At 38.1% G+C, this 15,026-nt stretch overlaps 1 protein-coding gene across 5 annotated transcripts in view; it reads left to right on the forward strand.

The window, feature by feature from the left end:
- PPARGC1A (PPARG coactivator 1 alpha) overlaps positions 1-15,026 on the forward strand; it is a 297,516-nt gene that overhangs the window by 196,815 nt on the left and 85,675 nt on the right. For 2 of the 5 annotated variants that reach the window (XM_017509808.2, XM_017509811.2), the window contains exon 2: positions 10,375-10,554. In XM_017509808.2, coding sequence (XP_017365297.1) covers positions 10,375-10,554 — 180 coding nt within the window. Of the gene's footprint in view, positions 1-2,656; positions 2,662-3,767; positions 3,774-5,120; positions 5,410-5,769; positions 6,377-10,374; positions 10,555-15,026 lie in introns of those variants that run through there. The other 3 variants (XM_017509814.1, XM_017509810.2, XM_017509809.2) reach the window with 3 other exon arrangements.

Here is a 15,026-nt window from a genome sequence, read left to right on the forward strand (position 1 = left end):
AAGACTCTGTCTGGTGGTATTTAAAATAAGAAAAAGAAAAAAAAAATACCTATTTATTGTTCCCTTTTGAGACTATTTGCAAAATACAGTTTTGTTTTGTTATTGTTCAAGAACAGCTAAGCTAATTAGGACCTGAGCGCTAAAAAATTAGCACCAGGGGAACAATTTGATGACCTTTTTTTTTCTTTTTTCAGTTTAGCAATTTGTGTACCTCAATTTCCTCTGGTCTTTACTAACTTCAGCTATTGCAAAAAAAAAAATTCTTCTTAGTAAATGAAATGTTACATTATATATTGAAGTTCAGTAGCACTTTAAATTTTTAAATAGCACCAAATTTGGCAATACTTGATATGCCTTATTTTCAGTTCCAGTTTAAAAAAACATTGCTAGATAATCCTACTGAACATTTATCATCAAAATAATCAATAACTCTCTGCATTATAGATAGGTAAACCTGGAATAATTAAGGTAAATGAAAATGTAGATTCACAAATACAACAGAGTTGAACATCAGACAAAATCAGATTTTAGCCATCCTTTTATTATCTCTTATCTGTGTGTTTAACAAGTACAGTTGTTGCTTTATGTTTAGATTAGTCCAATTGACTGCAACTCAGATTAATTTTGTTATTTTTTGTTTTAATATGAAAAATGCCAAAAGCACATTTTGAGGTCTAAATTAAACTAGAGGCCGACTCAGTTCCATAGAGCTGGCCTGCAGTTTTTATTGAAGATGAGAGATGTGTTGCTGAGGTTGTCTATCATAACTTGTTTATAAAAAAAAAAAAAAAGAAAAAGAAATGCTAGGAGGCATTCAGGCTCTCTTGATTTTCCTCTAGTTACTTCCTCAAAGGTTCTTTGTTCACATGGACATCACTGTGGTCTTTTTTGTGCAAAATGAGGTTTGATTTTAAAGTGTTTATAGAACATGAGTCTTTGTTATATCCTATCCTGCTACCAACTTTTTGTTTTCCATGCAATCTCTGCTTCTAACCAGAGACTCAAAGCATGTGTTCAGAAACTGATGTGGGGTATCAGGATCAATTAGTCCCTCTAGGAATTAAAAGCAAGAAATTGAATGCCTGTTAACAATGATTAACTTTAAAAATATTAGCAATTCTAGGCAGGCCCCTTTGCTTTCTGGACGAATGCTCTAGGCAGGCAGCATTCCCAGGAATATTGGTTTCCAGCTACGTAGACTCTCCCTCAGTTATAAAGTTGCCTCCGGGGTCTTTGCTATGGCCTTAATTTGGGGATGATTATTATTTTTATGCATGGAACTTTAGTTCTTCCTAGAAAGGCTTTCAGCGATTTGCATGCTCTTTTCAGCTGTTCTTGGAACCTTTGCGCAGCCTTATTTTTCTCCATTGTAAAATGGGTACACAGGTCATGTTTATTGGAGAGTTTGGAGGACTGAATTGATTGAGATGTGGTATATGAAGTGCTGATCTTAATGTCTAGCCCATACGTGGTCTGCTGTATATGTTAGCTTTCCACCTTTCTTTCTTGAGAAGTTTCTGCATACATATATTCTTATGCAGTTATTGTATAAATTGCATGTATGAAAGCATTCCCAAGGTTGTATTTTCCTGTTCTTTCTTTATTTAGAAAACTAAAGCTACAGTGATTTTCTGCTGTGTGTAAGGGGGAAAAATGTGACTATGAACTGTACTCATCAAACTTAAAATGTCAAAGCTCTTGGCTACCTTTTTATGCCCAGTAATGTCAATTCCTTACGTTATTTGGAAATTTACTAGTAACTTGTTGCAGTTATGACAGTAGACAAATCTCTTATCATATGTATGATCTGAAAGAAGCAGCAGTCTGGTAGTTTTTTGTTTGTTTTGTAAAAACAAAAACTTATAAACTTATAAAAACTAGTGAATAAATATATTTATCCTAATGGCTCTTCTGAGTTTGCTTCTGAAATGACCTATTTTCAGTATAGACATCAAAACCAATTGTTTTTGCTGTTGTCTGAGGTTTTTGAGTTTGGGGTTTGAATTTACTTCTATTTTTTAGAAGTGGGCAGTTGGACATTGTCTGCAATATTGAGGGGTGGGAAACACCTTTAATTTGGGGTAGAAGGGAGGAAGGAAACCCAAATGTTATACACTTCATTCAGCATTTTTGTTAGAGAATTGGATTATTCTCTCAGGGATTTTTTTTTTTCTCTCTTTGTTAGCAACTCGAGATAGATTCTCCTGCCTCTACCAGTGTTGGAGTCCTGGAAAACGTTAACAGAACTACAGAGGGGAGAAATTCTATCAGGATGGAATGTAGACTCTGTGTAGATATGTAGCATTAGGAGCACTCACCAGATGTTAATAAATACCTTTTTCTATTGTTGAGATAAAATGGATTTGATTTGGGTGTGAACTGCAGTGGTCAATGAAAGGAACTTGTACCTAACCAGGGTGTGTTTTAAGCAGTAGAAAAAGAACCTGCGTATTGATTTAAATGACATTGCTTTTTCATACCAAATTATTATCCATTTATAAGAGTTGTCATCCCCCTAAAATGGCAAGCCTCTTGTGTCCATGTCATATGCTTTCTTGGCAGTCCTTGTGATACATGGCTGTGCACACAGTCAAGTTTTGATAGATCCTCGTTGTCTGAAACCGAATATTTGGAAATTTTGCAGGCAGAGTTGATGAAGGGGTGAAAGGAGGGCTGTGAGGAGAGAGTGAGAGAAATAGACCCGGGGAACCAGAAAAACCGAGATTGGTGAGCAATAAACAATTTAAGTTCTCCTGAGTAAAGGAAAAAACTGGACAGAAGAAATATTTTAATCTGAACAGTTAATTAACAAAATTATAAAACCTCTGAAACATCCCTCTCATTACAGTTGTAATTTTAAGACCAAAAAAAAAAATAGTGGAAAGCACTCTAATTTGTCCTAAGAATCTATTTAATTTTGATTTTTCCAGTAATAGAAATTTGAGGGGGAAATGCAATATGCTGTAGTTTATAAGTCCTTTAAATGTTGTTACTTCTGAATCACCACCTTCTTTGTGGTAGTGATAGCAAAGAAAAAACAAGTGTTTGAAATTACTTCTGATTTCAGTGCATGTGCTGATTTGATTTTTTAGAAGTGGAATTAGATGGCAAAAAATAAGAAAATCCCAACAATACAATCTGGGCAGATTAAAATATAAAATCTATAATAAGCATGTCCCAGTGTAAAGAACATCTCTAAAAGGTGTGAATAGGTTTCAGAAATATGATGAATATCTAGCGTTGGATGGACACAAATAAAAGTATCAGTGAATATCACAGTGTAAAAATCACCTGATAATAATTAATAAATGTTGACTCTTCTTAGCCAGATGACCAATTTTATTTCATAGTTGACCATTGAGGGTAGAGCCAATGACTTTTGTCCTGAATTTTAATAATTTACTAAAGTTTTATATTAAATCAGAATACAATTGGGAAGAATTATATTAGTGTTTCTTTGTGAGGAGGGCAGAGTAATGTCACTAATTGCTTGTGGAAAAGTATTCCTGAGGTTGGATTTTCCTGTTCTTTCTTTAGAAAATTAAAACTACAGTAATTTTCTGCTATTTGTAAAAGGGAAAATGTGCCTGTGAAATGTATTCAGCAAACTTAAAATGTCAAAGCTCTTGGCTACCTTTTTATGCCCAGTAATGATAAACTGTCAATTTCCTTACATTGTTTGGGAATTTACTAGCAACTTGTTGCAGATATCACAGCAGACAAATCTCTTATCATATGTATGTCTGAAAGAAGCAGCAGTCTGGTAGTATTTTGTTTGTTTGTTTGTTTTGTTCTTTCTTTCACTTTAATATTTGAGCAACTAAAACTTAATATTTAACATATGTGTTAGGGCAAATCACTGTGCTTTTCTGCATGATGAGCTAGACGATGAAGAACCTAGTACATTAACCTCAGCAGAATAATATTTTACCAATTATGTTTAGATTACTGGGGGATTTTTTATCAGATATATTATTGTCAAGTAAAAGAATTGAGCTTATTCTAAAAGTATTGGCTTTAACATTTTATGAAAACATGTTTATTCACCGAGATACATAAATGTATACATCTCCTGGGAACTTGGAAGGGTTAAGTCAGACTGTCATGTAACAGGGAGTGTTTTTCCACTGTATCCAGGACCTTGAGTTTGTTATGTATTCAATATGTAGTGTCATCATAAAACAGTTGCACCTGCATTAGCCCTCATTGTCTCAAGGTGCGAGCTGAAAAATAATAAAAAGTAAAGCTCAGGAATTGAGTATTTCTGCTAATAGTGTGTTGGTATTTTTCCCTCACTTCACGGACATTCTTGATTTCAAAAGGCAAACTACACAACCCAGGGCACTAGGGTTGGAATTCAATGTTTATTCAGAAAGGCACCCTAAGGCAGTTAGAGGGGAAATGCTACATGTTAAAAAAAAAAAAAAAAATGAAGCCGGGAGTCTAAGCTGATCTGAGCACAGCAGCAGCGACTGTATTTACTAACACTTGTTTTCTGGGAGCCTATGAGAGAAATGGAAATAATTAGAAGGAAGCTGAAAGGATTGGGGTTTTGTGGCTTGTTCTCCTTATATGGAGCAAAGAAAACTGCAGTAACACTTCTGGAGCTGGTATTCCCTACTGCCATAGGGGCAGCCGAATTCTGGGCAGAGGAGTTTGTTTATACCTTAACAAATACAGGCTGTTTTGTTGATTAAACAAGCAAAAAAAAAAAAAAAAGCCCCATTTGCTGATTTCAAACACTCCCCCAATGAGAAAATGTCTCATAAAAATGCATCATGTGATAAGCTCCTGCTTTAGTCCCAAACTGAGCTTGAGTCCACTTGGAGATCTTAGAATTAAAGAGTTCTTGGGGAATACACATTTGAGCTAAGAATGTAGTTCCTCTGTCATGAAACAGGGAGCTTTGCCACTTGCTTGTTTTGGAAGGAAAATAAATTAAAAAAAGATTGCAGGGGATTTTGGTTATTATATGGCCAGGGCTCCGTTTAGAGTCTGTGGCATTCAAAGCTGGCTTTAATCACAGCATGATGCTCAAAGCCTCCAAAAGTCCAAGTGTTTCCTTTCTTTCTTTTTTCTTTCTTTTTTTTTTTTTAAAGCGTTACTTCACTGAGGCAGAGGGCTGCCTTTGAGTGACGTCACGAGTTAGAGCAGCAAGCTGCACAGGGGAAGGGAGGCTGGGTGAGTGACAGCCCAGCCTACTTTTTAATAGCTTTGTCATGTGACTGGGGACTGTAGTAAGACAGGTGCCTTCAGTTCACTCTCAGTAAGGGGCTGGTTGCCTGCATGAGTGTGTGCACTGTGTCACTGTGGTTTGGAGTTGAAAAAGCTTGACTGGCGTCATTCAGGAGCTGGATGGCGTGGGACATGTGCAACCAGGACTCTGAGTCTGTATGGAGTGACATCGAGGTGAGCTGGGGCAGGGCTCGGCGCTGCAGCCAGGACTGACGCTTCCCTCAGATGCTATTATTCCTGTAAGGGGGGATGGGCTTGGGCAAGCAGAGGAGGCAGGAAAGTAGTCCAGGCAGGAGCTTTTACAAGGGAATCTCAATCTTATCTTAACTCCAATAAGTTTGCTATTTTAAGGTGGCTCTGAGATGCCTTGAGCAAATCAAAGCTTAGCTGCTGTCATCAGTATCTGTTGCAGTTAGAAACTCTTTCCATGTGACTTTGGCGCTGCTTCTACTCATATGCAATATTTATGCTCTAAGATATTGATATGAATCAGAAGCTGAAGTCTTTCCAGTGGTGTTTAGTGGCCTGGTTGGAAAAATGCCATTTCTATTTATAATAAGACGAAGATAAAAATATTAAAATGGATGTGTTCAAATATAGTCCGTTTTGACTCTAGTCCGGATTTTTTTTCCCCCTCTCTCTCTGTTCATTAGACAGAGAACTTACAAAATCCTAAATAATTCTGCTGGGCTATTTTAGATTGCTTTTCCCAGAGAACACAAAACAACGATGCTGCTTCCTTTAAAACTCCTATGCGTGGTTGAAAGATTTGGCCAGCGAATAAAAAAAAATGCCTTGCAGTGCAAGGTTTTCCGTTTGCGTCGGTGGCAGGGAAGCCAATGGTTAAATCTTCCTGTACCACGGAGAGCTGCCTGAAGCCGAGAGAGAATAGAGTTTATGCAGGACTGTGTGTGGAGCTGCTCGCTGCTTGTGTAAAAATAGACGGCAATACATCAATTCCACAGTCTCTGCTGGCTACAATTCATACAGGGGGAGAATAACGCAAGCAGTTTCCTCGTAATCTCTGGACTCTAGTGGGGGGACGGAGGACCTCGGCGTGTTTGCATTCAGCACAATGGAGTGTTCTCGGAAGGAAAGTTTGGGCAACTTGGGAAACAAGCGAAACTTTCTGTGGACTCTGGTGAGATCGACTCGAATTGAATTGCATGGAGGATCCCAGCTGCTAACAATGAATCTGGCAAAAGACTGCGAGTGTTTCCTCTGGGTAGCTGGGGGCACGTAGGGTAAGGGGGAGGATCAAGCCCACACGTGATTTGATTAAATGAGGTGTCCATGTGGTGTAGCGATACACATCTGAGTGAAAATAATTTAGCCAAGGCCGTCTGTGAATGCATTTTTCCTATCTAGCGAGGCATGCCCGGGATTCTCAACTCTTTGCTGGGTTTGCAAATGTTGGCTCCATTTGCCCTCCCTTGCCTTGGTAGATTGTATTTGTGGATTGTAATTGTTATCTTGTTCCGATTTCTTGGTAAGGTGGAATAGATATGGATAATTCATATGCCCTGTAGCCATTATGAGTCAGGGTTATAAGTAGCTTCAAAGTCCTAATTGTCTTTGAGTAGCCGGAGTGTCCTGTGGGTGGTTGTCTGGCTGGCACTGTGGGTCTCAGCTGCTGTAGTTTCATTTTTCCATCATGTATTATTCCTGATGCTGCTAGGAGTTGATTGAGGAACTAGATCATATGGAAATAAGGAAGATTTATTTTAATCATTGGAATTCCTGCAGTTATTTTCAAATAAGCATCAGAAGCATTTAGAATAGAGTGGCCTTTAAATTTTTTTCTTAAAGAGGAGAGGTCTTGGCTACTTGTCCGGCTGTGGTGGAGTCGCCAGTCAGCTGAGATTGGGCCAGTCACTGCTCTGTTGCACTATAGGCAGCTAGCTGCTAGAAGCTTTGCCTACATGGCAGCGGCTCTGGGAATCACCCCTGCCAGTCTAAAATATTACAAGCAGCAGGTAGCACAGGCAGTTTTCATTTTTTGAATCATTAATGTTTGCCGCCATCCTAAAACGTATTATGCCCTTTTGCACATAATGACAGGACAGCACATTGGTTAATAAAGGCCTATATCACTATAGCTACTTGGAGTGCCCCATGTTTCACAGTTTAATGAAGGTGATGTACAATAAGGTTACTAAGACTGATAGAGACAATTCACATGACATACACTCCACTCAGTCTGTCATTCTTTACTGCCCCTCTCTCCACCCCCTTTCCCCTGCCTCAACTAATTTTTTTAAGAACTAAGTTTCTTTTTTCATTAATATAATTAATGTGGCCAAGTCCCCTCCTTCTCCTCTCTCTCTTTAAAATTTACCATCAATGGCACAAAAACCTCCAAAAGGTTAATAGAGAATTATACTTAATTATAATGATTCATTATCATCAGTGCAGTTAAGCTAATTTATTGTCTGCTCCTTAACTAAGAGAAAAGTCTGTTGGGGTGAAATAACATACAATAATTAGCTTTTTGTGTTTAGTGACTGCTTTATCCTCTTAAATCTTGTTATAAAATTGAGGCTACAGTTGTGAAACAGCTGTCATAGTTGCAAAGAGGCAGTAGAATGTGTCTGTGTAATTGCAATAAACCACACCTGTTACAGATGTGTAGGGAAACAGTAAATATCAGCATGTCAGATGAGGACAGTTACAGGGCTCGGACTGTTAAGTCTGGCATCGTCCAAAGGCCAAATAGAAATTAATAACAGGAACACTTGCTACCACTAATGTGTTTTAGATTAGCAGGATAATGCCACATTCAGGAGCACAGATTTTATTAGCATGTCAACATTGACAAGAGCACACTCACTTTTCTCAACCATACCGTAAAAGCAAAAAGAGAGAGCGAGGGAGAGAGAGAGAAAGCACAAGTGAGAGGAAGGAAAGGAATATGTAAATGACAAGATAGCACCAATACAATAAATTGACCTCATTCTGTTCAATGGTTTTCAAAAGTTATTTTAAAATACATATTCCTGGAAGGTTAAAGGGTTTTGAACAAGTCATGCCAAAGAGGGCAGTTAAAGAGAGGGACAACAAGAAGTTGTCCACAAGTCAGTATGCCACTGTAGCATTCCAAAACATGGTTGGTTCCTATGTTTCACAACAGGAACTTAAGCCATACATGGAGAGCCTACATTTTCTTGATTATTTTTACTTTTGTGTTGCTATTTTTGTTGTGTTTTGTTTTTTTTTAAAGACTATCCTCCTATAAAATTCTAGTGTATCTTGCACCATTGAAAAAGTTCTCCCCCTGTCTCTGAATTGGTCACATTGAGGAAAAGTTAAGATCGTGTCTTGGTGCTTGGAAGATAAGCTGTGTTCGCAAGAATGGAGTCTGGGAAGTGTTACACCCGCAACCAAATATGAGCATTGTACCAGAACGAGATCTCTTCAGCCCAACCTCCACTTAGTTATAAACCTCGTCAAGTACACTGATCTGTAACTTTGGGCTAACTCAGATAATAAAAGGAAAGACCAATAAAATTATAAGGAAAGAGTTTTGATGGCGAGGAAGGCCCTTCCTTTGCATTCCCTTGTGCCCGCTGCCAGAGATCTCAATGGGGCCCAATGATATTAAAGAAGGATGGCGATGATTTTTAGTCTCCCCCATGCTCCCCTTACCAACTGCTGACTCCATTACCCAGTACTTACTTCTCAGCGTGTTGCTTCTGATCACGCTGCTGCATATGACCTGTGTAATGTGGCCTGCTAGGAATCCCTGCCACGGATAACAGGGGTGCTTGAGAAAGAAAATCTGCATAAAACTTATTTCATTCAAAATGTAAATGTCAAGGAGCATCTTTGGCTTTATGCCTAACTGCTGCCTGGATGTGAACAATTCCACAGCATCTCTCCTGACCTTGGAAGGTGGGGCCATGAAGGTGCTACGTCAGTGTGTGCCTCCTGATTTAGATGCCCCAACTCACAGGTGGATAAAATCATTACTGATCTGCCAATGCCAGACCCCTGCAATAGGAGTTCCTGTAGTGTTTCTTACTATCTGCAGACTAATATTAGCAGTAAGGAAGTCAATGCAAGTTTAGGTGACCACCTTATCGGTAATGGGAGTCCACTTGCCTCCAAAAGCCACCTGGTGAAACAGTTAAAAAGACTGTGTATTCCATGTAATGGGGTGAAAGACTTTGACAATTAAAAATAATTTTGGTGATAAGCTGCCCAGCCACGGTAGAAGATATTTTAAACCTCTCAATATATAAAAAATATTTTAAAACTCTATAAACAAAAACAGTTATCTTGAATTCACTTAGAGCACAGTTTAGATATACATAAATAATAAACAATATATAGTCATGATGCGCTATTGTGAGTTTTCTTTTCCAAGTACTAAGTGATCCCAGCCATACACACACATACGCACATGTGCACACACACACACACACACACACACACAAACTTGCAAGTTACATACAAAAGCCATATAGAAAAAAATATGATTTTTGTCCTTTATTTCAAGGAACTTGCTTTTGCCTGTTAAGGATGAAGTCCAAAAAGTCATGAAGAGTCAAGTAAGAGTAAATGATTATAAATAACAATTCAGGAGAACTATAGATGAGTCAAAGGGCTTTGCATCATTAGTTTCCAAATGAATTATATGAATTCTAATGCTTAAAAGGAGTGTAAATGGAGAAATTTTTTCCTAGTGAGATTTCTTTGTTCTTTTTCCATTTAGCAATCGTTTATTGAGAGTCTATTATGTGTGATGGAATTTCCAAGGTAAAATCAAGTTTGTATTATGGCTAACCATAAGACAATTTGAAACTTTAGAAGCAGTAGCTATCCAACAGGTACCAAGAATTTTGTACAAAGGTATATAGTTGATTTCTAACTGGAAGAATCAGAGAAAGCTTCATGGGAGCATGGTATTTACCATGTGTTTGAAGGTAGAATTTTGGATGGAATAAATCAGGGAAATTATCCTTCAGGAGCCAAGTGAGTAAAGATTTTAGGATATTTTTCCTGGTGATTAAAGTCCCAGAGACTAGCTTTGGTGATGTCGTTGCATTAACTAGGCTTAATTCCTATCACATGCTATTGCAGTTTAATAAATTCCTGTGGTTAATAAAAGCTTTTTTTTTTTTTTTCTGCCTCCTGCAGTGTGCTGCTCTGGTTGGTGAAGACCAGCCTCTTTGCCCAGATCTTCCTGAACTTGATCTTTCTGAACTAGATGTGAACGACTTGGATACAGACAGCTTTCTGGGTGGACTCAAGTGGTGCAGTGACCAATCAGAAATAATATCCAATCAGTACAACAATGAGCCTTCAAACATATTTGAGGTAAGGACATCCTTTGGAAAAATTAATTTTTCATTGACTTTGGCTTTGGCCAGAGTAACATGCTAATAGGCCTGAACACATCATGGGTTCTTACTTTGCTGTCATCAAAAGACTTTTACAAACTTTCTAACTTATGGAAAAACAGAGTTTGGAAACATATGTGTTATTTTTATTTTATTTTATTTCGTTAAAGACTTAAGGGACTAAGAATCAACAACTGAGTGAGTTAAACTCTGTTGAAATAATAAGGGGTTGTGAAAGAATTAGTGACAAGGAAGAACAAAAGTCTAAACCTGTTTATTCCTGTCTATTTCCCATAGAAAGATAATGAGCAATAAATGGTACCTCATATAAATTCATAAATAAGAAGGCATTTTTTAAACCAAGGGGGTAGATGTCTACCTTTATTTGCTTTACTAATTAGGTGAACTCTTTATTATTATTACTAATAATTTGATTTTGGTTCATATCTCTAATTTCTTTATATAATGGGAATTTCTAAACCTGGCTAATCTTCTCTATACTTATAAATCAGTCAAAATTCATTTACTTTTCAGTAGCAAGAATTACCTCCCTGACTCTGGACTCTTATTATAAGCCTACCCTATAATAAAGAATGTTAATCTATTCCTATTAAAGTGTTACTTTGAGAAGAGAAATTCTTTCCCACAAGATCAGTAATCATTGACTTGAAAATACATGATTTTTTATAGGAGCAAACATTTAGTGAGTACTCTGGCAAGTGAATTAAATGAAGATTGACAAATCAGCTAGTTTCTTTTATCACAACTGTGAGCACCATCATCATCATCATCATCATCATCTAATGTTTTCTGAGCACCTACTGTGTGCCAGACTTCGTTTTCCACCTGCTAAGACATTTCTTATACTCCAAAGTTATTTGGTTGAAATCCAAGTCTTGAGAAAGCCAATTTTAAAATATTAATTGAGTTTTTCTTGAACCCAGCACATAACACATGCTGAATAAATGATTGTGGAATCAGGAGTGAATGATAAATCTATTCATGTTGATAACAATAATAGTAATGGCCAACATTTTAGAATACTCATGCTTAATACATGTCATCTCACTTATCTTTGTAAACAACCTTTTATTAGGTCCTATTACTATCATTCCTGTTTTACATATGCAGACACTGAAACTCAGAGAGGTTATTTGATTTTCCCCAAATCACACAGTTGACAATAAAGACCTGGAGTTTGAACCCCAAATTTATTGGACTTCAAAGTCTATATCCTTGTTGAAAACAGAGAACCTATGAATTTGGGTGACAGCCATCCTTTACAAAGACATATCAAGCTGCTTCTTTGCTCAATATATTTAAAAATAGAACAGAATCTTTCCTTTCAGTGTTGGTTGGCATGGAGGTAGTTAGCTGGTGAGCTGAGATGGCTGTAGGTTCTGCCGATGGCTGAGATTTTGTAATACCTCTGGAGATTAAGTGGGTTTTGGAAGAATGCTTAAGGTAGTAGAGTTAGGACTGGGGAGACAGAACAAGGTGGAGGAAACACTGAAGATTGTGGTTAATTCCGCTTTCCCAGGCTTCTCAGCCAGGTCTTAGAAAGTTCATGTGAGGACTTGGCCAGTTAGAACTGGTAAATTGAACATTCCTCACTCAGTACACTTGTCAGGTTACAGGCCCATTCTAAGTCATGCTGCATTAAATAAATAGTGCTTTAAAAAAATGTCCATCTCTATAGACCTCTTATCTAAAAATCAGCTATTCCATATCAGGTGAATGCCATGCATTTTGTAGAGGCTAGAGAATAACTTAGAGGTGGGGGAGATGGCAAAGGAGTCAATGCCTCTCTGGCAGGACTACTTTAAAGAAAATGCAACGTTCTCCATAACCTTCATGTCCCTGTATTTTGTATTGTGGTATTTGTGAGAGGTACTTCACATTTGTACCTTCAGGAGACTTGGTTCAGCATCTAGTTAATTATCTAAATGTAGATGCGTAATCTATGCAATACTGTCCTTTTTGTTTCCCTGTATCATATTCCACACTAATAAAATTATTTTCAGGCAGGACTCTAAAACAAAAAGTTCATTTAATTTAGTCTCTCGTTAGGTCATTTTAAACCATTTATTCTTAACCAAAGGCAATTTTAGTCCTCCCCCCGACACCCCAACTCAGGACATTTGATGGTGTCTGGAGGCATGTTTGGTGGCTACCACTGGAGACAAGCTGATGCTACGAGCATTTACTGAGTAGAGACTAGAGACTAGGGATGCTCACAAACATCCTACAACATGCAGAACAGCTCCCACCACAAAACATGATTCAGCCTCCAGTGAAAAAAGCGCTGAGGTTGAAACACCCTGTTTTTAAAAAAAGTCACAAAATTCCCCCTTATAAATTACTAAAGATTAATTGGTGAGATTTCTGAGAGAAGACATAGTAAGGTACTGGATATAAAGAATGAGAAGTCATTTAGCGGTATCGACACGCCTGGGGCTCCAGGACTATTATGTCAGGTATTCCCTTAGTGTCAGAGGGCAAAATTGACTGTTTAGGTAAGTTCCCATAACAGTTTTCTCTGATGTCACAGAGCCCATTCTTTATCTAGGCAAAGGGTAAGGTCATATGTGGCAATGTGGTTACCCACAGTGGCAGCTTCAGGAGCATTTACATGGCATGATGTCGCCTCCACCCTTTGCCCTCTAGTGTTAAACTCATACATCTTTTCTAAAATGCGAAAGGAAAGTGTGTTTTGGGCAGAGGTGACATTCTAAGATTGGGTCTTCCCCTGTGAAGAAGGTTCGTATGTAACCAAATAACTCTTTTGCGGCCACAGGTTTGTGTTGCTTCTCCCAAAGCCGCATTTCAGAGAAGTGCTTTCCCAGGGCCAGACACTCACAGTGGACTTTTCACCTGCGCTCACCTTCTTCCAATTTGCAAAGCCCTGCCTCATCACATTTGAGAAGGCCTTGTACTTGAGCAAGTTAAACAGTCACGGGCTCTGCCGTCTCTAATCTGACAATAACAAGCATTATCTACTTTGGATTCCCAGAATAAAATCAGGCACTGAGTAGTTAAATGCTTTTCCCTGACTCAAGGAGCACGTCAATGACACCACTGGAAACTGGCCCTCGGCTCTCTGAATTCTCATCACAGCAGAAAGTGGGATTTAGGGGTATATAATAGAGTGTCAGAGTCTTAAAATGTTGAGAGTAAATTATGTATCTCTTCCTTTTGTTTCTTCCATATGTTTGAATCCAAGTTTAATTTTTATTTAGCATCACAAACTTAATAATGATAAAGAATGAAAGTGAATGTCACAATTTGAGAAAGGGAATTCTGAGTGGGGGCAGAGGGGTGGGGACATGCAATGGCACATGTTTGGTTGAGTAACTGGACACAGAGTGTTCTCTGCTTATGCAACCTGTGTTCGGATGTGTGACCAGGTACGATTCAGAAGCCACTTAAAAAAAAAAACAGGGCTAAAGGCTTAGAGGTAACAGCCTTCAGTGAATCTGATCCATGTGTAGGGAAAACAGGATGCTGTCCCTGGACCGGCTGGTAGCAAGATTTATGTTTCAGAATATTGCAACATAACTTCCTTCCCTCTGTTGCCTTTGTGCATTGTTTGAAGGAGGAGAATAAAGGACTACTTTTACAGCACAGCAGTGTGTAAAGATGGATGGCATGGGGTTAGTTTAAATAGCATATTGGCCTTTCTGGGTCACTGTGGGCAACCTTGTCCCTGATTTATTTTAACACCTGCTTTAATGCCTCCATGATACAACTGAATGGGCATCTTTCATTCATTCATCTGTTACTTCTGAATGAAGCTACTTGGGGTTTGTTAGAATGATGGCAAGTGAGAATGCAGTTGTCTCTAGGTCATTACTTGTGATAGGTTCTGAGGCCTGCCTTTGCTGATGGGGAGAAAAGGACTCTCACAGCTGTAGCCAGCCAGCATTCATGTTTGGTCATTGCTAGAACTCTCAGGAAGCCTGAGACTGTGAACTTTGTAGCAGAAAAGAATGAGTGGTGGTTTTGTATTTGTGTGTAAATTTTCCTGCTATATGGCATCAAGGAAATGAATGTGGAAGCTTTCAAGACTACTTGATTATTCCAGTTGGAATATAGATACTTTGCATTTCTTCATTTGGCTTTCAGTTATACTCTAAATTTTGCAAAAAGTGGGCATTTATTATGTACCTGTCAAAAAGTTAAAATAACAAACATTGGCAGTAGTTCAACAGACCATGAGCATTTAGGGAGCAGGGAATCTGCCAGTCTTGTTCACTGACATTTTTCTAGACATTTTCTTAGAAAAACAGCAAAAAGTGAGAACTCAATAAATATTTGTATCATAAGGAATAAGATGATTTTCATGTGTTTATTGATGGTATGAACTGAGTTAGGTAATGTCAAGATTATATACAAAGCACAAAAGAAAGTTTGTGTCCTAAAGGACTTTAAATCTAGTTTGGGAGGCAA

This window comes from Cebus imitator, unplaced genomic scaffold (assembly GCF_001604975.1).
Source record: "Cebus imitator isolate Cc_AM_T3 unplaced genomic scaffold, Cebus_imitator-1.0 Scaffold422, whole genome shotgun sequence".
Lineage (NCBI taxonomy): Eukaryota > Metazoa > Chordata > Mammalia > Primates > Cebidae > Cebus > Cebus imitator.